Source organism: Branchiostoma lanceolatum, chromosome 9 (genome assembly GCF_035083965.1).
Source record: "Branchiostoma lanceolatum isolate klBraLanc5 chromosome 9, klBraLanc5.hap2, whole genome shotgun sequence".
In the NCBI taxonomy this organism is placed as follows: Eukaryota; Metazoa; Chordata; class Leptocardii; order Amphioxiformes; family Branchiostomatidae; genus Branchiostoma; species Branchiostoma lanceolatum.
Genome location: NC_089730.1, coordinates 586,597 through 607,501, shown reverse-complemented (window position 1 = coordinate 607,501; position 20,905 = coordinate 586,597). Strand labels below are relative to the sequence as shown.

Genomic DNA, 20,905 nt, shown 5'->3' with positions numbered 1-20,905 from the left:
GGAATAAGTTTCCACTTCAGCAGTTTAATGCCCACACCTTGACCTCTTGAGAGCTCTCAGCTTTCCTTTGTACTCAGGACTTTCTGTTAATACAAAGTACAATGTATTCTGATCGAACCAAACACAAGCAAAGCCTCCCTTTGAAAGCTGTGGTGCCCTGGGCCTATGTAAACATGACTGTGGTGTTTATACGGAAGGCGAGGCTGTTGGACATACCCCATGGATGCCCTTCTGAGAGGGTCGGTCACACCTGACAGAGATTCTATAGGCATTCTGTGTATACCCAGCAGCTTTCAATAGTCATCCAGTGTATGCTGTGTTATCCAATACAAAATAGTGCAGGTGGCATCAGAACTGGCCGCTTTTCTCTGTCATCAGAAGAGATCAACTATTCTAAGCCTGGGATGAGGGGAGCACAAGCTCCACCACAATACCTATAGGCCAATCTTAGAACTGGTGACTGTAGAATAATTATTTTGCCACATTTACAGGCAGTAGAAATATAAATATGTTGTTCTCATCCTTATCTTTCTAACTGCATTGCATAACTGATTATTTTATTCCTCACAATTCACTACAGTGATATCATTTTGAAAAAAGTCACTGTTGTAAACAAATACTGAATTTTTTATATTAAATTTGATGATTGCTTTATCTTCTAATATGATCATTCAGACTGATAACACTTAGATTTGTTGTACATTGTATTGAAACTACAGTTTCCCTTTTATATGATATCATTTAATTCATGCAGGCCATATCTTAATGTCATACAACAAAAAAGGCAGTTGTGCCCAATGCTACTTTTCACATATATTTGCTACTTTTTCTTGCAGCAAATGAATATCCTGCACATGCAGGTACAGAGACCTTACAGGTGCCTTGTGAGATTGAGAAATACAAACAACAAAGCTTATTAATAAGTATATTGACAGGAAGGTTTTTGTTCTTGCTCTCCAGTCAACTAAAGATTTGCACTTTCCGTGGGTTAAAGTTTTAACCCTTAGATCCAGTTTGTAGTGTAGATCTGAACCTTTAGAGCATGGTGCCAAATGTTTCTTTTGGAAACCCGTCTCACTTGCCCTCTAGAGCCAGATTTGCTGACACAGCCATCAACAGCTATCTGTAAATTTGAACCCCAAACACCCAAGGCAAACTTGGCGTAGCAGCACCAACTGCTTTGGCTGACACTGGCAGACGTAAATATTGGCAGAAACATTAGGGGGTTTAATTGGAGCAGGGAAAGTCTCTCTAATTATTGAGTGATAAGGATGGAGAGGATTTAAATTGTGGTGAAAGCTGGCATTGCCTTCCAGGGTTTCTTTCTACTAGATGAAATCAGAATTTTTGGTGCTTCATCTCAGTAAAGGTTTCAGGCAATTGTCTTTCATCGATTCTCCAGTAAAGCCACTGTATAAATCAGCACATTGACCCCATAGTCCTCACTTGACTCAGACTGCAGTGCTGTTCCTTTTCTACAATTGTAAAACTCTTACATTTTTTTAAAGAAATTGGCTGGCTACAGTTATGCGCTAACATGTGTCTTAAACCTTAAGACTAGCAGATACAGACAGCATCTGGTTGATACCTAAATTGTGCACAGTTTTCCCCTTTATGCCTCTATTAAATCCAACACACATAGCCTCCAGCTGTTCAACCAGCATAATAAATCTGTGGTGCTTATCAAGGCAAAGGAGGGACCGTGGGGAATACCAGATGATGCATGTGAAGCTGCCTTGCTCCCAGGCATAATATTTTCTGCACATTAGTGGTAATTAACTTCACGTTAACACCACCGGCTTCCTCTGATTCCTACGATTTGTAAACTCCCTGGCTTTATCTTTATTTCGCACATGAACAAAACAGACAAGGTACGGCAGCAGCCCTACCTCAAGTTTAGTCTGCAGCAACAAACTTTCCTAGATAAGGAGGCAAGTCTGGCTTAGGATTAATGTCCTGTTTTTTATATCAATTCATAAAGTGGCAACTTTTTCTACTATTACTGAGAACATTAATAACACAGAACCACCTGTGAACATATATGTAAATGATTCCTTATTCGCTTTGGTAAAAGCATGTGTAAGAAAAGAACAAATAAATTTCACATTTTAGACAGAGTATTGCAGGTTCAAACTTTACTAGACTACAGGCAAACCCATCCTGCCCATACGCAATAAAGCTGCCTTCAAAGGGGCCTCGCCTGGGAGGATGTATAAACAGAAACCACAAAATCTGAGAAAATCACTTGCACTTTCCAAAGCATTTCAGATTTGGTGCATTAATTGCATAATCAAAAAAATGTATTTTGAACAGTTTTCACAGAAGAGGGCCGAATCATTGGAAAGTTTCGGGAGGTCTGTGACTATTCTATTTTGAAGGTTAGTTGTAGTTCATTGGATTTGACTTTTCCTATTTGATATTCCACGATGCAACATTCAGACATTTTTGTTGTTGTTTTATTGTGTTTAATAGATGGCAAACGTTTATACTATCTAAAGCACACAGCAGACACTGTAGATGCTCCAGTTCTATTCTGGATGTAGATAAGAAGGATGTCTAGATGGAAGATGAATGACAGCTGGTTTATGGATTACTAGCTGTGCAGATTTGTGCTTTGATGCTGTCTGAATGCTTACCTGCAACTCTGAATAAGTAGAACATTCAACATTTTATGAATATACAAGCTGGAAAAGGCATTCCTGAAAAGCTTCAAACAGAATAAAGTAGATTTAAAATCACAGATTGGAAAATCACATTCTTATTATGACTTAAATGCTTGTCTAGTTTGCTTCAAGTTGTGATTTTATGTAATCATGTAATACTATAACATTATGATTTCATCCCACCATCAAGGTTGCAGTTATTTGATTACATCTCATACATGCTGTCATCTTGATTTGGACAGCTTCCAATGTATTCTTTGAAGCTGTGAGAAAATTATATTTAGCATTCAGCTGAAATTGCAGTGTTGAGAATTGTTTTTCTTACTTTACATTGGCAACGTAATATTGGCCAATTCACCTGCCACTTCTCATCAAATTCTCCATCTTTTTCCATATAGATTTCAAATTCTGATTTGCTTCAGCCAAGAAGAACGTCAGATCAATATACATATTCAATGATGCACTAAGGAGACAATATCTGCCAATAAATGCTTTTCTACGAAAATCAAATATAAAAAATGCTCAAATATTAGAAATGTAATGAGCTTTCAATGTCTTTTTTCTGTCATGGAGTGAGTGAGTGGGTGGGTGGGTGTTTGTGAGTGAGTGAGTGTTTGTGAGTGAGTGAGTGAGTGAGTGAGTGTGTGAGTGAGTGAGTGAGTGAGTGAGTGAGTGAGTGACTGACTGACTGACTGACTGACTGACTGACTGACTGACTGACTGACTGACTGACTGACTGACTGACTGACTGACTGACTGACTGACTGACTGACTGACTGACTGACTGACTGACTGACTGACTGACTGACTGACTGACTGGCTTTGATATAGAGTACTGGTGTACCCCCTAGATCTATACAAAAAGGAGACCTTTGCAAGCACTGTTCCACACATGGCTTGGGCAATGATGGAAGCACGTAAATTTTGGATAGCTCTATGTTCCCTTTTTTTAGAATGATCCACTAGGCCAGAAAGGCTGTGTTGAGGAGAGACATGCAGGTTCATTAGTATGGAAGTCACATCTTGGCATGGGCTGTGACTACAAATGGTGCAGTCACTGTTTGTATTCTCAGATTAGAGATGGAGCAATTGCTGCCATGGGTCAGCTGCCCCTAGGGTAGGCGACTTGACCGACACAGCATGAATCCACTGCACAATGTCCGTCTGTCTGCACAGCTTTAACTCCCTGTATCCATGTTGGCCAGAAGTCATCGCCACCAACTGCACTTTGCATGTCAAATCAAACACTTGGCTTATGGGTCCCAAATGAAATTGTGGAGCACAAATTAGTTGTTTGCCCAGTTTTAAGTGTGATGAAACATGTAACATTTCAAATTACAGAAGTGTTAGAAGTGTTGCTTATCTTCTTCTTCATTATCATGCAGATGTCCCAAGTTTGAAATGATCACTGCCCTACTAGTCTAATTTTTCCAGTATTCTTGGTAAAACATTTGTTCCCCAGAGATGATTGAATTACTGCCGATCCTTATCTTCCTGTGGCCAGACCCATGCCCCATTACACCACCTGTAATGAATGCCCACATCCTGGGCGGGTAGGACCTTTTATTTCTGCGACTAAAGCTAGGATTTGCAGCAATAATGTGTTCATGCCAGTGGTCACCGTAGGTAATTGTGTCACCAATCCAAAAGCACAATGTAGGGTTGTTATGTTACTAGACTGTCAAGTCATGTTATTGAGAGATTACAGTATGAAAAGGGCACTTCATAACAAGTAAATATTTGTTTTCTGTGTCATGTACCCAGGGACGTTTATCACTTTCAAATGAAAGCAACTGTTTTATCAGCCCTACCAGTTAGTCATTCCATAGACACTTGTCTGTAAGATTTCCCCTAAAATTTAAATGCTGTAGTCTGACCAAGGTCACTAAAAATGTGAAGTGAAAGAAATCCTGATGTTTGTTTAATCAGTACACCATGTCTTTAATCAACAGGAGAAGTTTGTGGTGTGAACGGTCTGCTGCTGTCTGCACCACAAAACCAACACCTTGTAATGACAGCAGAAGGTCCTTAGAATTTGAATAGAGAGGATGTTTGGAATTAGAATTCCCCTTGAAAACAGGTCACAAAAAATATTATATTGATGCAGATCTGCCATACTCTTTGCTTTATGCTATCGTTTTTAGGAAAGCATGATAGAATCAGCACCAATATAATTATCTAGATTTTATATGTTATTACAGCAGTTTTATAACAGTAACAGTTCTATTGCCTCTATTGCTTTTGTTTTGTTTTGTTTATCAGCAATGTCCCTCTAGTTTAAAATTTCTTGTTAATGTTGGGAATAACAAACCCTCATCATTGTCTTTTATCCTGTGAATCCTCTTTTAATCCAATATTCTTATGTGATTTTAGCCAGAGTTAATGGTGTTTTTTTTTTTATCAATACATATAATGACCCCTCCAGTACACCAGGTTTCCTACTGAGGTCAGTCCAGTCGGTCTGTTTGGCCAGATTTACACCAGCTCACAAGGCCAGAGTTTCTAATGAACACTTATAGTGATGAGATTGTCACCCAGCATCACACAATCAGACCTTCTCCTCTGACAGTTCATCATGAAGACTACACACAGGTTGCTGCAGGCTTTTCCTGCATATCACAATCAGACTTTTACCTAACTTTATCGTAAACTCGCTGAAAGGGTCGTCTATGCAATATTGTATCCTCCCCAATGTGTCAGCTGCTATTTCTTTTTGAGCTGGCTGACAGGTTGGAATATGATTTCAGTCTTTATTCTGGTCAGTAGCATTCCTGCCCTCAGGGTGAGTCTGTGCATCCTGTTTAGGAAGATATTTGTAGATTCAGGACCATGACCCATGTTCCACATCAATTGAATGGTGCATTGCTGTTATCATTTCCACCATTGTACAGAAAGATTGCTGATAACTTCCTGATGAAGTTGTCAGTGTAAGAAGCTGTAGTTGCTGTGGAAGTCTATCTTTGGAAAGGGTATGTTTGGATGTTATGGGCATAGATGTGTTGGGAGATGTCAGATAATGTGCTTCACGTCAAACAAACATGTCAATGTTTTGGCTACATGATGTGTACAGCTAAATAAAGGGTAGTGCTTATTTTGGTACTAAACTGTAAGTGGTTAGCAATCACAGAACTCCCCATGTTTCCCCTCACCAGGCATGGACGAGGGCCTGCATGGGGGGGTCCCGACAACGCTCTACGCTAAATTCGGAGGGCCGGCTACGTAATACGCTAAATTCAGAAAGCCTCCCTACGCTCTACGCTAAATTCAGAAAAGCCTCCCTACGCTCTACGCTAAATTATGGAGTGGTCGGCAACGCTCTACGTAAAATTAAAACGGCCGATTACGCTCTACGTAAAAGGGCATGCAGACCCTCATGGACTAGGAGGGATAGTGGGAGGTGTGAAAATGGACCAGTGGAAATAAGACTTACTATGAACTAAAGAATATCAAATGGACTAAGAATGAAGGAGGCTTATGAGAAAAAATGATTACAAAACTGCATGACGAACTAAGACAACAGTATGGAGTGTATCTGTATCTGTATCTGTATAGCCGGTATAACCGCCCTTCGGTGTAACACACCAGCTTCGCAGGCACGCGGCGTGGCATCAGCTGGTTATATTACACTGAACGGCCTGTCACACCTAACTTTTGCTCATCTGACTGCAATCGTTCTTTGAAGCTATTTAGTGAAGGTGTTCCTACAGCATCTGATGACAACGAGTTCCATTCTACTATGGTTCTCGGGAAAAACGAATTTTTGAACACATCAATCCTTGGTTTATAACTCTGGTACTTAAAGGCATGACTATTTCTTGTGCTTTTCTGGGCTGGTATTAGATAATTATCAGTCGGTACATCCACAAGTTTATTAGTCATTTTGTACATCATGCAAAGCTCTCTGCAAAGAAGTATTTATCATTATGCAATTTGAAGCTACTTGGGGGACAAAAATGCAGTCATTTTTTTCTCAGACCCAGGCCAATCCAATATCCGAAATTACCAACATTCAACCATTCATTTTTCAATTCCCAGTTATTGGATGTCACATTAGCCCAGTTCTGTTCACACAGAAGGAAACACCTGTAGTTTGAATGGAACTGCTGAGGAGACCTTTCTCCCTTGGGACCAGACTTCTTACAAACCAAATCTATTTGATATCTTAGATATAAAACTAGAATGCAAACAACTGCTGCAGTCTTAAAGCAAGGAGGTTTAATCTAAGTAAGCTGTAAGTGTAACTATTTTTCCCTATGAAAAAGGCTAACGACCAACAAGCTATCATGAATATCCATTACTGACATTTTGAGCTATCCTGTTAAACCATACAACAGCTCACTGGTACTGCATTCAACAAACTATCTGTGAAAATCTGTGATACAGTAACAGAACTTTTACTTACAGTCCATGGTAAGTTGTTTTATTTTCTGATTTGTATTCAATGCCCAGTCAATTCAACTTATTCATTTATCAATTCCATGTGTAACGTTAACTTCAGGACATTCACAGCTCACACCAGTCTGACATGTAGAGTGCACTGTGCTCTACATTTCCATAGTTCAACATATCCCCACTCACCTTCCTTATGCAGATTAGTAATATGTTTTTGTCACACTCCCAGTGCAAATTTCACACATTTAGCCAGAACCTTACATATATGATGGAGTTCAGTACCTTGTTTGTAGAAACTACAGCCTTTCAAAGTCAAACAAAGGAAGAACAGAGCAAACTTCTGCTGCGTCTTGATGTGGAAATATCTACGGTACTAGTGGGTTCCAGTAGAGAAAATTCAGGCCCAGAGGGTCAGGTCCAGGTCCGGACCTGGACCTGATTTTGGTTACTGAAGTGCAGTAGTATATCATATTTTGGGGAGCAAGGCACACAAGTACAGGTCTCAAATTGTATATTAGAAAGATATAATTATTTTCAGTGCACACTAATGTGCAGAATGGAAACAAAGATGTTACAAAACATGCAATTTTTTATTCCAAGGTTACTTTCATGTCACAAAAGAGATTCAGAGCTTGTCCTTCTTGTGGAACACTGTGGATGACAACTAGATATTATGATCAACAGATAAACCTACTAAACATTGACAAGTTTATCATGAACAAAACTCAAAAAGTACTTTAAATAAGCTGACTATGGGCACACAAGAAGAAAACAAATATCAGTTACTAGTAACTGATTTGTGCTTTGTTTGTGTGTCTTTACTTTGGGTGTAAATTTACGTGAGTGCAGGTGTATGCATGTGTCGGATATCTAATGTCAAGTCTGGAACGCTATAATTTTTCTGGTTCGCACTTTGTCTCAAAACTAACTATACTCGCCTCGCCGTCTGTTGACTCACAAGTGTTTATGATATGATTCACACTTAACGTCTTCAACAGAGATCAACCACAACTCGTTGAATTTGTTGTCCTGTATTTTCTTAGACTGGTAACATTATTATTATTATTATGTGATTGTGACCGCCTGCTGGTAGTCGCTTGTGCTGTGAATTTTCTAATCGGTCCAATATCCGGTCCACTGATTTTTTCCGGACTGTTTTTTTTTTTACCAGTCCAGCAGAAAATACCGGTACATGGTACCCACCCCTACTATGTACTAGTATTTATCAATCCAAGTATATATGTAGGTATAAGATAAGTAAAAAGACACATGTTGCAGTTCTGTGCATATGCCCTATATCTGAAATAAACTGTCAGTCCTGTTGGCTTCATCTAATGTTACCCTACATCATCACGTTTTGTTTCTTAGAACCAGTATTAGCTTCCTGTCTATATGTAAGTTATCCAAACATGCAGATATCATCTTTAACTTGAAAGATATCTTGTTAATATCACTTGGTGAAGATGCAAGCGTAGACGGTCATATGCATGTCAACAATATGTTTATCAAACACGGTTTACAATGTCCATCATTAACAAAAAAAACTTTTTTTTTGTCAGTTTTTTTTTTCCGGCTGGGTTTGGTTTTGAAAAATCATGCGTTTTGGAGCACACTTATGTGGTTTGCTGATACAGAACAGTAACTGTTAATACATGTAACATACAAGTTCTTGTTATTTCCACACATACATGTACACTTGTTAACATCTGATTATTTTAGGCTGTCCAGCTAGCAGTGTGGTTGTATTTCCACCTCTGTAAATGGGCTTTGATTCAAAAAGAGGCTTAACGAGTCACACATACAACAAGGACATATAACGTTACTTCCTACCAACATGTATCAACAGTTTGATGTGTTTCATACACGATAATAATGCATTAAAAGGATATTGTTTTCTATTATAGATAACTTTATTGCTCAACAATTGTACAAGGTACAGAGTATGGCATTCACTGGTACATAGATACCATTCTACTAGGCTAATCCGTCTATCTTATACAATATGGTGTACTAGTCTATCTTATACAATATAGTGTAGTAGTATGGGATGACAATGGGATTTTACAATTATTGGAGGAGTTTCTTACGTCTAGACATTCTTTGATAAATTTCCCAATGTATACCATGCATGGGTTGTCACATGTCATTATGTACTTAAATTTGCTATTTAAGTCCATTGAGATAAATCCTGGTAAGTCCAACGATAGCATTGAGTATAGTGAATTACGTAAATCAAAATATTTGGGACATACAATCAAAAAGTGATATTCGTCTTCAACTACCTCTTATATTACAGAAGCAATTCATGTACCGACGTAGACTCCCCAGTGTTCTTCTCAATTGTGCAAAAGTTGCATATTTCAGTGTGAAAGTTAACTAATCTTGGCAGACCCTACTTTCCCACTTCACACACAAGAAAGGGCAAAATTGAACATGGGATTCTTCAGCCATCGGAGATACATTGTACCTTCTACCGCACCTTATTGTGCACCGCAGCACAGCCATTCGGGTGAAACATCAAAGATACCATAGAAATATCATCCTATTTGTAGTTGATATCTCACCAACATATGAACATTCTGACCTGGGCCTCTAGCAAGGCCAGGCCGGACAGTTGAAAACGCAATAACGTTTGAAGGTTAGGTTAAATGTTCTCCCATTTGTCACCTGTGTGGCAAATATTAACCATGTCTGCCGGTTCTAGATGCACGAAGAAACCAATATCAACGCCATAAAACGATCAGCGCGAAACGTGCGCCGTAACATGACTGTGTTGGCCCAGGTAATAAGACCCGGGTACTTGGGCCACGTCTGCTGCGTTGATTTATGTCATGCGCAGCGCGCGCGCCTGGACATTTTCACGCTAAGCTGGGCTTCTACATAAATCTTCATAACCCTAGTAATAATAAACCAATTTTCCCATCCTTGTGGGGTAATTGTGTCCTGCTGGAGTGGAATAAAGTGATATGTAGTTTATGTGAAAATTATATTGGACAATTGTTCAAGGCTATTGCGCATCCACTGAGCGAGACCTGTCTGAGACCGCCGGCATATCAACTGCCCGGATTCCAGGCAGGCTCCTGGTGCAACTATCGCACGGACCCTCCAAGTGACTTTGATGCATAAAAGTTTATAAGGCCACCATTATGCGAAGTACCAACGGGCCCACCAGAGCTGAATGTTTCTGTTTCGTCATGATTCTAGCAGGTTGTAACTCTGCCCGCTCCGTTTTACCTCCGCTCTCCCTTCATGATCACCTGTTCAACATTTTCCTCAAGCCCCGCCCGCCCCAATTTTTCTCCCGCTTCTGACGAAAAAACATTTCTCACTACATACAATGTTGATTTGAGTAGAGTTTAGTCATTTCCATGCAGGTGAGTTTTTTCGGGCCTAGACAACTTTGTTGGACGTTTTTTTACGGCAGCAGGTCCCAGGTGTTGTGTGCCCGAGATAACGGGCCGACTGATATTGCACCGCCCTGGGCCCTGCCACCGCAAGCCGCCACAAGTCCCACAATCCATGTCAGCTTGTGGTGAGTTCAAATCATCAGTACATAGGAGTATAGAGTAGCGAAGAAACCCTCACTCCCAATACAAATGTGTGGACAAATGTCTGCTTATACCGTCAGAAAATCTCTCGGAATCTTCGACGTAACCAACAACAATATCAACCGAGTGAAAGTCCCTTGTGTACCGCCAAACTAACAGGACCTAACAGGGTTCGTGCTTATCAGGAATAACAACTGAAAAGTGCCCCGAATAACAAGCCAATTTTGATCAAAGACTTAGTTTGCGCAGAGACGATTTTTATGCTCTGAAACAATTTCCACCGTTCCCCCATTGCCACAAGTTACAACATGGAGGATCCCCTCCCTGCTCTGAACTGAACTGTTGGTGTTCGAGACCTCAGCCCACATGCCAATCATCAGTTCAACCTCAGCACGCCCCGCCGGACCAGAATCAAAACCAGAGCAACGATTTTCACATACAAATCATTTCAATTATATCCCAAATCTATCTGCACTTCATTGGTTGGTTACTTTCCAGTGTCGAGTATTGCGGACAGGACGTCTTGAATGCATTAGGGAAGATTGTGCCGGGAGCAGGAATCTCGCCTCCGCATTCAACGAATTCGGAGCTAAACACTGACAAATTTGAAGTTCATTGGCAGCAAAATAGAGTTTCAACGGGTTGTGTAGCTGCGGGCCATGATCAGCTCCAGTTGGCGGCCGGGGCCACCTCCCCGCACCCCGCCGCTGGCATCAGTCGGGATCGGTAGCATGGTTGCCACTGGTGTCCATCATTGTCTCAGATCTTATTTATTACCGTTCTTTCCATCCTCACGTCGCCATTTTCACCGTATGTTCTATTAAAGTAGTACTGTTACTGTAGACGTCCTGCAATCTGAGACTCTGAGACATAAAACTACATGACTCAGGTATGTACTACAGTGTCAGGACTTTCGACGGCACAAAGATTCGTCCAGAAAAAAAAAAAGATTACATATCATATGATTATAAATTATGTACAGTATATGTATGTGTAGCATGTGCCGGGTAGATGTTCGTTAATCTTGTAAAGTCCAGCGATGGCGTTGGCGTCCTCTCAAAACGATATAGTCAACAGAGTGAGAAATTCCCCATCTTTGTAAGTTCAGCTTGATTAACAATACTTTTTATTTTGCAGGTTATGACAACTTGTGGCCGGACAGATTCTGCAGCTTCTCGGCCCCATCCAGCACGGAGCGGCGGGGTGATATATGGGGCCGCCATGTAACAGTTTATCTGGGATTGACACGGAGATAACATCGCCTGTTGCTACCTCTCCCCGCCCGCCATGGCTCCTGCCGTGTGTGAATGGCCCCATATGGGCAGCCAGATAGATAGCGCCGACCCCAAACAAACTGTGCCCCCAAAACATCGCTTTCCTAAGCTCTCACTTTGTCGTTTTTCTTCTTTTGTGTGTTTTTTGCTTTTGGTGAGTAGGCTGTCTTGTCTTGGTCCGTGGCGTTCGTTAAGGAAATGGTACAGGACGCGTCACTTGGGAGAACTACGATATTGGTAGTACAGTACTAACTTGACTTGATCTGAAACAAAATTGTTCAGACAACCCCTTTGGTATATTACATATGTAAGTGCATTCCCTGCATTAATACAAGCTCTTATTTCTGCTGAAGTTTCAGATAAATCATCAGATCCACCCGTGTGTTTAGACGTCAGTCCCGTCGGGTAGTGTGGCGGAACTGGACGGACCACTTCAGCTAAAACGTGTATTTCCGTAATCAACCTTTAACGACGGTGACAACATGTCCATCCTGGTTTCCTAACCAGTGAGTAAGAAGACCGGGGAAGTTTTGTTTCAGAGGAAAATCCAACACTTATCAATACATTCGATGGTTTGAGAGTAGTACTGGTAACGTTACAAGTACAACTTGGCTGGCAATGTAGGTAAAGGCGATCACACAGGAAGAGCGCGTTGTGGTCATGAAGACGACCGCAGATTTGAGCCAACTATTAAAGCTCAAACATCAGGACACTTTCGCCCTTCTGTCACCCTGGCCACTAACAACATGACGTTCACTTACATTGGCAGCAGAAATAATCGTCATCTTTTTAAATTTTATTGTTCTGCTTTATTTAGATCGTATTTATTGCTCTGTTTGTGGTATGCAATGTATATTTTGCTACGTGTTCTGTAATGTTTTGTGTGAGGGTCATGACACCAGCAATAGCTGCCTGTGACCCAAGTGTATTGTACCGTCGCAATTCTAATAAAATAAAATCAATTTTTGTTTGTTCTGAAGGCCGGGTTCCGCAATGCTCTTGTTGAAGCAGGGGACGTGCCGTTTTCACCATGTGACAAAGCGCCTCAAACGCTGGAAACACTTGGGCGTGGACAATGACAATTTCACGACCCATAGACAACATTAGGCGGCATTGTACTGGTTGAACTGGAATATAGCCGTTTACTTCAGCCTAGAACGACAGCACGAACGGACGGACGGGTTGGTTTGTTAGTTGAGGCGGTAGTACAGAACAGAACACAAACCTTGTTCCCGACTACATATATATACTTGGTAAGCCCTACTAATAATGATACAGCGAACAGACTACATGTTCAGATCAAAATCAAACAAGAATAGAAAGTATTTGTCTTCGACGCGGAACACAGAGACAGAAGAAACAGTGCCGATTCAAGACTATGCCAGTTACAACACAGAGATTTCTCAGCGATTCAAGTAACCAGTCTCTTATTAGTCCTAAAGATGAAGAAAACTGCGGCATATTCATGTACAATCATCTATCTACCTGCGATTTTAAATCAGTGATTGTCAACCATGACAGTGCCATGTGGCAATGTTTTCGGAAAGGTTTCCCGACTCCCTGTCGGGAGGACTTGGGTTGCCTGCTTCCGGAACAAGACGTTTTCTTGACCTCTGCCTCCGGACTTCAAGGAAAGGTCTCAATTGCACATATATTTTACACACAATCATTAGAAGAAACTTGGTTACAAAGAAAAACTTCTTAGATTTTGAAAGCGGCTTGTTACCGTCTGTTAACTTGTCTGATCATGAATGGCCTTGTCAAGACGTCGGGAATTATTGGTAAGTCAAGACGTTTAGCGGGCAACAGAGGGATGTAAATAGCTACACAAAAGTTGAGACTATACTTTTAAAGCTGATGAACGGGAAGGAACTGTCTGATTTCGAATAAAAATAAAAAACCTTACCCCATGGTTCCTACTCTTCATCCTAACACGCGAATGTGTGTGTGCGGGCATACGCACACAGGTATGTGTCTGGTAACCACAGAAATATACACTCACAGAAATGTGTAATCACTTGTGTGACTTTATGAGCTATGAACATGAAAGGCAGCTTGTTTTAAGGGATGGATAGTCCTGTGAAAAGAAAATGTAGACAGCGATATGATCAGTGGTGAAGACCCCCATTTCGCTAGAGCGGCGACCGCGCTGCACCCTAACATTTTAAAGATCGCTCTGAGACGAATCCCATAGATTAAATCGAATCTTTTTACGCTTTGTGTGTTTTGCTTTCTTTTCAGTCATACTTTTCCATTTTGAATGATATTCTTATCATGAAGTGAAGAGTTACTTACCGAAATCCAATTTAGGTCGAAGCAAGGTCGCAGCCCGATCGCCCGTCTAGTAGGGAATGTGGACCTAAATGAGACCGTTTGAAATACTGTCCCAGACGAAAGTGTGAAAATCTGTACGCACACTTGGCGAAAGTTGTTCTGCAAGTCCATGACTAGGGCTGTGTCGGTTTTTCTTCTTACTGTATACTATTATACCAACACGTAACCGCTAATATGCGATATCGCCAGCTTTCATTATACGTGGTTTTCACACTTCCCGAACTGACATTTTCTTAGATATTTACAGATTGTAAATACCTGGAAATATTTAGAGCGACAGCTTCGTCATCAATGATAATCGTTCTTACGCTCTGACAATGATGAAATGAAATCATGGAATTACGAAAATACACCCCTCAATAAGAACCGAATGTGTTCAGACTGCACACGTCCTGGTCGTGACCACCTGTACCGTACAGAGCAGTGTTTGTCCGGCGGGCAGGGGAGACAGCGACAGGGTGCGTACGAGCCTGCCGGCCCCACAGTAGGCCAGCCCGGGCGGGGACCCGCTCCGTCGCGCTGCTCCTGGCGACCCGGGCTGGGACGGGAACATTCCCTGCTCTACTATTGTGTTAATTAAAGCAAGTATTGTATTGTATCCGTGTTCACGAGAGGGGATGGCTTTTCTTCTCATCCAATATTTGGATATTTTTTGTATCCATAAATGTTGCTACATCGGTTAAGTGTAGCCGGGGTGTCCGGACTACCCGTGGCATGGGTTAATGCCTACCAAATCTCTCTTTCTACCGCAAATTACGCTTCACCTGACTCCAGACAAATTAGCATCCCTGCCCACTGGGGAAACCTGGGTTGGATTGGTCGAGCAGACCTCGTACCCACTGACTAACGGGCAGCACAAATGTTGTAAACAGCGTCTTACGGCAGAAGGTTGGCCAACCACTGCCGCCACAGCTCCGATGTCTACTGCACAGAAAGCCGCAGGATCATGCTTGTATAAACGCACTATTAAAGATCAGAAAGACAGACGACTTGAAAGACACCCCGTTTTCTGCGACTTGGTCATATTTTCCTCAACTTGATAAGCGATTGGTCGGAAACTAGTTCATAGGTGTGCAGATGTGTAGTCATGCCACTTATTGTAGTAAACCTATCTCAAGTAGCCTTTTCCTTGATATTTTAAGTCTCTCTTTAGATTCCCTGTAGAAAAGTTCCTTGAGGACAGATATCATGAACGCCCTGATAGTTAAGATACCTTGTAGTGGTCCAAATTGTGGTGCTTGTGCAAATGGTCAGAAAAAGTCGCCCCTGTCTCGATCCTATGTCCAGCAAATTCTAAGTTTGGAGTAAAGTCTGAATAGTTCCTAGCTGTAACTATGCCAACTTCCCAGTACTGTAGCATGAAGGCCTTGCGGTGCGTGTTTGTAAATGTTCGTGCTCAGGACAGCCCACATGTGTGTCCACCCTGTTGTAAATCTTCCCTGAGACAATAGAAACCTCGGGCTTTATCAACAGTCGGAATGGCGCGCGTGGTTATTGCCCTTGATGAAAATCTTGAGAAAACATTTAGCTTTGCGTAGGAAGGTGGACTAAGAAAATAAGTTATTTCTTGGCCCGCCCACAACAGCAGGTGCAGGCTAAGGTGCGTCCGCTGCGATACCGGGCTCTCATGGCAGTCTCGTTCCCATTTCTTTCCCTGTGTACTTTCGGGTGTCGTAACAAGATCGAACTCAAGATTGCAGGAAGGTAATAGCCCCGCCTTCTCCCCGCTACTCTCTCGACGACACAAGTCTTCCACAGAAACTAGAAAATGTCGGCTGTACAAGCTATTGCCATGTGTACTCACGTAGATAGAAAGAAAACAAACATTGGCAGGCCGGGACCAACGTCCGCCGCACTTCTGTTCAACCTCACTATGTGTAACGCTGGCCAACAAAACGGCGCCGACTCCGCAACCACCCGGCCCAAATCTAACGCTTTACGTCATTTTATAGTCACGGATTCATCAGAAAACTTCCCAGAACACTTCTATGAGGTTTTTTTACATACTTGATCGGTTTAAGCCCTAAAGCTCTGCCCGTTTGGGAATTTGTTCCGTTCACTCTGGGGGATATTATGCTATGATATTCTCATTACATGCCCCATGAAAGTGACGCCTACTGTTTGAATTTCTATTCCCAGGCGAGGTGATATTCATGTGTGAAAACTATAGTATAATGTACTCCCCGGCCATTGGGACTTCATCGGGACTTTATTGTATACGGTTAAAGGCACTGGACCGTTTCAGGGCTTTGTATCCAGGCTTGACGTGGAGCCGGGGACTGGGCACACCAGCCAGCTACACCAAAACCAAACGGCACCGGTATACTAGTCGGGCACTGAGGAGCCACCGGCCAGGTCGTACTTAGGCGGGAAACAGAGATGACTACTCAGCACCTCTCACAAGCCGTCTTGTGGGACACATACATCCAATGAATATCTAATTAAGGTTACCATTAACATTTCAATTATCAAATTTAGTCTTTACCACATTCAGTTAAACAGCATATAAATGTTGTACTTACTTTTCGTAATCTGACTTGCAGTATAGTTTTCTTTCTTTGACATAACAGGACCTGGCTAGTCGCTGCCCACAGACAGCACACTGTAGACACTTCTCGTGCCAGCAGTTCTCGCCGACTTTTAGGAGGAAACGGTCGGCGATTGGCTTCTGACACCCGGCGCACATCTCCTGTTTGGCGGCAGTGCCCGAGGGGTTGCCAGACCCCGGACCTGGGAACAACATGACAGGACAGTAGCATTGTCAGGACATTCTCTGGCCGGAGGCAGATATCATTCGTCAAGTTACAGATCGCTGTTTCAAATAACAGCTTAGCGCTACGGCGCTGTTAGCAACAGCCTCCCCGTGGCCGGGGTTTAGTTTTCCATTATTCTCTTGACTCCAAAAGACGGGAGGCCGGCAGGCCTTGTCCGGCCCGGCCTGCATGACTGGGATGTGACCACCACTGCTATCCCCCTGCGACCTTCTTACCACACACGGCTACCTCCCCACACCATGGGCCGCGGCATGGCGTGCCAGCTGCCTGGTACAAGCTACCATTCAACCACATTTGAAAACTGGAAATTGTGCTTCAAAATTGTTTGACAGAGTTGATGAAAGTTTTATTTTGCGATTCCACAGTTTAAGATAGAATGCTACCTCAAAAATATTGTCTCCGAAAGTTGTCATGCACGTATGGGATACGTATTAGATAATGCAGACATGAGTCTGCAATCACGAAAGTTTACATATGCTTGTAGCGCGATGTTACGCGCGGGCTAGCGGGCAGGCAGGTGCCGAGGACGCAATCTCCGCATGTTGGAGCATACATGCTGACCCTGCCGTTTGGGACCAGTGAAGCCCACCGGTACCGTGAGTGAAGCAGGTAGTAACGCAACTCACAACGCGCACAACTCAATGGCCAACAGACTTGACATGCATCAAAAGTTTTTTTTTTTCAGACAAGAGTAGGAAATGTCCGTAGGACGATTTCAACGGATACAGAAATATGGTTCCATGATGTCTGCCCTGACACGATGACGGCTCCTACCGGATACATACACAGGAAAACAACATATCAGCAAACACCTGGTGGGGAGACCAGTCCGGCTAACAGCCACACATGGCCTACTGGTACTGTGTAAAGGGCCTCTCCACTGTGTGCCCAGGAAGTCAAGAGCGTCTGGATTAGCCTGCGTGCATGATGTCCACATTTAGCGTCGTAGATTACGTTACCTCTTGTTAGATAAAGGATTCGCTAATCTTGGAGAAATGAAGGTCTTGAAGACCGAGCACAGGCGGGCAGAAGTGAACCGGAGGTTAGGCCACGTAGTTCCGTATCACTTTCTACTCACAGATAGCAGGCGTAACAAAAAGTAAGGTCATGTTGGAACAAAATGTGCGAATTAGAAATGTAATCGTTTAAAGGAAAGGTTTCTTACCCAGAAAGTCGCCCATGTTGGCGTTGTTGTCCAGCTCGGCCGCACCATTGACGGTAGGCGTGAGTTTGAGTTCTTCCATCACGACCTGTTGCCTGGCACAGAGAAGCAGAACGGTTTATAAGGACACGCTTGTTGCAGGGAATTTGCACGGTGGGGACCCCGTAATCGGTCCGGATCCCTATGCTGACATGCTGCGCTGGCTTAGCCGACCCGATACTGCTGCAGTCGGAACACATTTCCTGTGCAGCAGCCTTGTAACACGTCTACTAATCTTCATACTTTAATAGCTAGAGAGTCTACTGTTCCATGCACAGAGCAGTCTAGAAAAGAAGATTTCTTGTCCTATTTCGAAAGTTTACCCTTTACATAATACATCATGTGAATGCAGCTGATATAATTATGATGTATCCAAATAGACCTGAGGATATGGGTACTAACATTAAGCTGTTTGTGTATTATATGATTGTGAAATTTTGAGTAACATCACTTCTTAAGTCCGTCCCCCTCCCTTCGATTTAAGGCGCGCTGACATTTCACCCCGAGTCCTGGTGGACTACATCATACATGATCACCGCTACAAGAACCCGCTTGATCTAGACACCAGGGCAGGGTCCCGGCCCTGATCGTATCCTCAGAACTAACGGTCGGCTTACCTGGCAGACAGACGCACAGTACTCCCTCGGACAGGACGGCAGCGCGTACGACAGCACTGAACTTAGCTTGTCTGCACGCTGAGTGCCCAGAACTACAACAACCCCCCCGGCGGACCCAATCACGTGGCCCGGTAGGGTTGGAAAGTAGGCGGACCACTGTCAATCACCAAGCCAGCAGAATTTATGAGTCGACACGTTCTCGGTTCTACGGAGCGTTAGAGACCGTGTGCCTGCAGGGCACGGAACCAGGCAAGTGAGGCTGGGGCTGTAAGTTTATCCTCCTTCAGCCACGCCGATTCCAGGCTATTCACGGGTTAAGGGTCAAGAAGTGTGTACCCTTGTTGTCCAATAAACATCCGAGTAGCAGATCATCTGATTACGTCCAAGCTGACTGCATTTGCGCCGCTACTTCTCATCTGTTCTTTGTGCCGATGTTTTCCTGGATATCCCTGTGACCGGGGCTGCACCAGAACTAGGCAGGGAAGTTCACTTCACCAGACTGTAGCACGGTGCGTGTATACAGGGGAAGTTACGTTCAGCTCTGGGGCTCGTAAATGCGCCGTTATCACACAACTTTATCTGACGTGTTGGGGCAACGTGGTCAAACTAGCAGTTTGATCGAGTAAATACCGGCATATCAGTTACAGAAACAAACCATCAGTCATACCAAAGATCACCAAAGACCGTAACAGAACGACGTTTGGGGGGAAGGTGTGTTTTGAAGGCGGTAATCAGTAACGACTAAATTTTCAGATGTAAAAAAATCAGCAATATTCTTTATTGCTGTATATAATCTTGTACCTCTGATGGGACGTGTGTGTAGTCTGGTACCCGTCCAATGACTCTGTGTGTGTGTGTGTGTGTGTGTGTGTGTGTGTGTGTGTGTGTGTGTGTGTGTGTGTGTGTGTTTGTGTGCGTGCGTGCGCGTGTGTGTATGTGTGTGTTTATTAGAGGTCTGGTACCACTGTCCACTGATGGCACATACGTGTCAGTAGTTTGGCACACTGGTCGACACGCGTGTCAGTTGTATGGTACCACAGTCCACGGATGAGGGTGTGTGAGATTGTAGTCTGGTACCACAGTCCACGGATGTGGTGTGTGACTGTAGTCTGGTACCACGGACCACTGATTGGGACTGTAGCCTGGTACCACAGTTCACTGGTGTGCGACTGTAGTCTGGTACCGCAGTTCACTGATGTAGTGTGTGAGTGTGACTGTAGTCTGGTAGCACAGTCGACTGATGGGATGTGTGACTGTAGCCTGGTACGACGGTCCGCTGATGTGGTGAGTGACTGTAGTCTGGTACCACAGTCCACCGATGTGGTGTGTGACTGTAGCATTGTACCACAGTCCACTAATGTGATGTGTGACTGTAGCCTGGTACCACAGTCCACGGATGTGAAGTGTGGCTAGTCTGGTATCACAGTCCACTGATGTGATGTGTGACTGTAACCTGGTATCACAGACCACTGATGGGGTGTGTGACTGTAGCCTGGTACCACAGTCCACTGATGTGAAGTGTGGCTAGTCTGGTATCACAGTCCACTGATGTGATGTGTGACTGTAACCTCAGTGGTATCACAGTCCACTGATGGGATGTGTGACTGTGACCTGGTATCACAGACCACTGATGGGGTTTGTGACTGTAGCCTGGTACCACAGTCCACTGATGTGGTGTGTGACTGTAACCTCAGTGGTATCACAGTCCACTGATGTGATGTGTGACTGTAACCTGGTATCACAGACCACTGATGGGTTGTGTGACTGTAGCCTGGTACCACAGTCCACTGATGTGGTGTGTGACTGTAGCCTCAGCTAGCCTGGTACCACACTCCACTGATGGGGTGTGTCACTGTAGTCTGGTACCACAGTCCGATGATGGGGCGTGCCAATATTTATTGTTGTTCCTTGAATCCCATGTACAATGATTCCTTTAGGAAAAATAAAACGTCAGTATACTATATTTATACAGCACCATCCGTATCCACCAAATGTTCATGTGCTCTTCACAACAGCGATGGTATCGCTGGTAAGCCCGTCCTCGGATTGTCGGACATAGCCAGGCGTTTGTTTGCCTATCAGACAGCCCCGTGCCGGCACTT

At 43.3% G+C, this 20,905-nt stretch overlaps 2 protein-coding genes across 3 annotated transcripts in view; one reads left to right on the top strand and one right to left on the bottom strand.

Moving 5' to 3' along the window:
- Nucleotides 1–11,889, top strand: part of LOC136441389 (protein zer-1 homolog) — an 89,755-nt gene extending 77,866 nt beyond the window's left edge. The window contains exon 18 of the mRNA XM_066437659.1: nucleotides 11,741–11,889. Coding sequence (XP_066293756.1) covers nucleotides 11,741–11,859 — 119 coding nt within the window. The 3' untranslated portion in view covers nucleotides 11,860–11,889. The remainder of the gene's footprint in view (nucleotides 1–11,740) is intronic.
- Nucleotides 1–19,089, bottom strand: part of LOC136441393 (LIM homeobox transcription factor 1-beta-like) — a 58,350-nt gene extending 39,261 nt beyond the window's left edge. The window contains exons 1-3 of one of the 2 annotated variants that reach the window (XM_066437665.1): nucleotides 18,804–19,089; nucleotides 18,151–18,242; nucleotides 16,734–16,941 (exon numbers count right to left, since the gene is read on the bottom strand). In XM_066437665.1, coding sequence (XP_066293762.1) covers nucleotides 16,734–16,941; nucleotides 18,151–18,229 — 287 coding nt within the window. In that variant the 5' untranslated portion in view covers nucleotides 18,230–18,242; nucleotides 18,804–19,089. The remainder of the gene's footprint in view (nucleotides 1–16,733; nucleotides 16,942–18,150; nucleotides 18,243–18,803) is intronic. The other variant, XM_066437664.1, reaches the window with a different exon arrangement.
- Nucleotides 19,090–20,905: the final 1,816 nt, after the last annotated feature.